Raw genomic sequence first — 2,443 nt, forward strand, 5'->3', positions numbered from 1 at the left:
TTTTTTATACCCCTTTTTAGTATGGGTTATTTTGTCTGTCCATTCCACTGGATAATGATGAATAAAATGTGCCTTACACTTCCTGCTTGCCTCATTGTCACCCGGGCTTGTTGAAAAAGGGGGTGTGGCTCTACTGTTAGATGATATGGGACACTGTGATAGACATGCAGTCAGATAAGTTTGCGCATTTGTCAGTCATAGATGTAGACATCCTAGAAAGTCATGTCCATTGGAATGGACGGGGGATCTGAACAGGCTAAAGTAGTAGAATATGCTAGTAGATGGATTTGTTTGACCCTATAACCCAAAACTAAACCCCACATTCTCACTCCTTCCCAAAGGTACCGTCCAAGACTGACTGCGTCATGTGCTTCGGCCCCGTCGTGTCCAATGGATACGGCGTGTGCTACAATCCCATGAACAATCACATCAACTTCGCGGTGTCGTCTTTTAACACCTGCGAAGAAACCAGCGCAGCGCGTCTGGCCCGGGCCGTGGAGGGGGCGCTGCTGGACATGAGGACACTGCTGGAACAAACCCCGAGAGCCAAACTGTGAAGCTCCTCCAGAGTTTACTGAACGTCTTCGTAGATGAAGTGGACGATACGGTGCTGCCTCCTAATGAGTCACACTCGATAGGAAGACCATTCTTTGTGTGATTGAGTGACACTTGACCCTACCGCTGCAGCTGGTATTCTGAACCAGTATTCTGTTTTCTCAGCATGTTATTGATCAGCATTGTGCACTTTAAATCATGCTTGTGTAATGTGGTACAATCCACACACACATCCACACACACTTTAAATTAATAATGATGCACACTTTTCTGCTTCAAAAAGTAACTGAAATATCAACAGAAATGATCTTTTTGATGGATATTTTCTGATTTTATCACCCACGAGTCAACCCTGTTTTGTCTGGTTTATGCCTCTGTGCCTTCGACCTCCATTGTTGCTTTAAACCTATTAAAGTCACCGGGCTGCACTGCTGCATTAGGTGACATGTTGTTTCATTCATAGGTGGCAGTAGTACGCACATTGTTTACTCTAGTAGAAGTAGAGATACATATCTGAGGTATAAACTCAGGTAAAATTAGAAGTACTGAATCAACTTCTTTACTCAAGTAAAAGTAAGTAAGTACAGGTGCTGAAATGTAATCAAATAGAGTGGCTGATGGTGAAACTATTGTATGCAGCATAATAAGCGGATATTACAGCATCCTGCTTTAACTTTCATTTAGAGGGTACAAAGACTACATAACAGACCCTATCTTGTATCCATCTAATTCCCCCTCCTCTTTTATTCTGAAGGTCCGTTTCGGAAGTCTTATCACTTCCTTTGAACTGTAGATTTTTTTTGGTTTTGTTTTTATGCCTCCCACTGCACTGTTTCCTGTACACAGATTGTTAGACAGAGCGTGCAGTATATTGATCCATGGTCATTTCTACCATATGACTCCCAGCAGGCTCTGTGTGTTTTTTTTTTTTTTTAGCCACTTGGTGAGAAAAGTCAGGCTCAAAATCCTGTAAATAGGATCTTTTCTTGACTTTATCAGTTTTATGTTGCCATGTTTGAAAATATGTAACATTGCCTGTGTTGTGAAAAGTGCCAAGCCACATATTTTAATTTCGAATCATGTTTTCAGATCATTTGTAAACTGCAAAATCACTGGATCTTCATCAGATAGAAATGTCAGATGAGACTTTTGTTGGCCAGTTAGCATTTCAGCCATGTTTGTTGTGCAAGGAGATCTAATTAATCTGAATGTAGAAATGAAGCTGATGACACAGGGAGAACAATCGAGCAGGAACATTGCATAATAATGGGGAGTGTGTGATGGGGGAGGGAGAGGGGAGGAGGTTATTGATGGTTGCTCAAATTGTTCAACACTTCTTCCCAAATGAAATGCTTATTTTCTAAAAGCACTTCCTGTTTATGTCCTTTCTTAAGTGTTACTGTAACACCATCTCCTTTTCAGCATAGTCTCAGTACCCTGCTGTAAAGCTGGTTTAGTGTTAAAGTTAAACTGTCCAAGTTCTTTATTTTTGCTTTTTTGTACAGCAGTGGATTAGTGCAGCATTAAAATTTACAGTGCAGATCAGCTTGGCCTAAACTAAAAAAAACTAAATAAAAATGAAAAATTACTAAAAAATTAAAGCTGCGAGCTGTAACTGAATATTGGAATGTAGACATGTTCAGTGCGGGAAGGTTTGGTGGAGATTGTGCAAGTACACAGTTGCAGTTAGCACTAGGAGGAGCCAGAGGAACCTGATTGTTTCACAGATTATCTGCCTCATGTACTGCTGTCAGGATATAGCGAAAGGTTCAGCAAATATGACAAAGGAATTTATATAAAAATGACCCACTGCAGCTTTAATCTCAAACTGTTCAGAGTCAGCATATCCTCCAAACCCTTCCACCAGAAACCTTAAAAGGAGTCCAAA

At 40.7% G+C, this 2,443-nt stretch overlaps 1 protein-coding gene across 1 annotated transcript in view; it reads left to right on the top strand.

Moving 5' to 3' along the window:
- Positions 1-1,924, top strand: part of crata (carnitine O-acetyltransferase a) — a gene marked incomplete in the record, with an annotated part of 10,682 nt that extends 8,758 nt beyond the window's left edge. Inside the window, 1 exon segment of the mRNA XM_035667594.1 lies at positions 342-1,924. Coding sequence (XP_035523487.1) covers positions 342-557 — 216 coding nt within the window.
- Between the last annotated feature and the right edge of the window lie 519 nt (positions 1,925-2,443).

The sequence above is a fragment of the Morone saxatilis genome, unplaced genomic scaffold, assembly GCF_004916995.1.
Source record: "Morone saxatilis isolate NCDOM2014 unplaced genomic scaffold, NCSU_SB_2.0 Contig21, whole genome shotgun sequence".
Classification (NCBI taxonomy): domain Eukaryota; kingdom Metazoa; phylum Chordata; class Actinopteri; family Moronidae; genus Morone; species Morone saxatilis.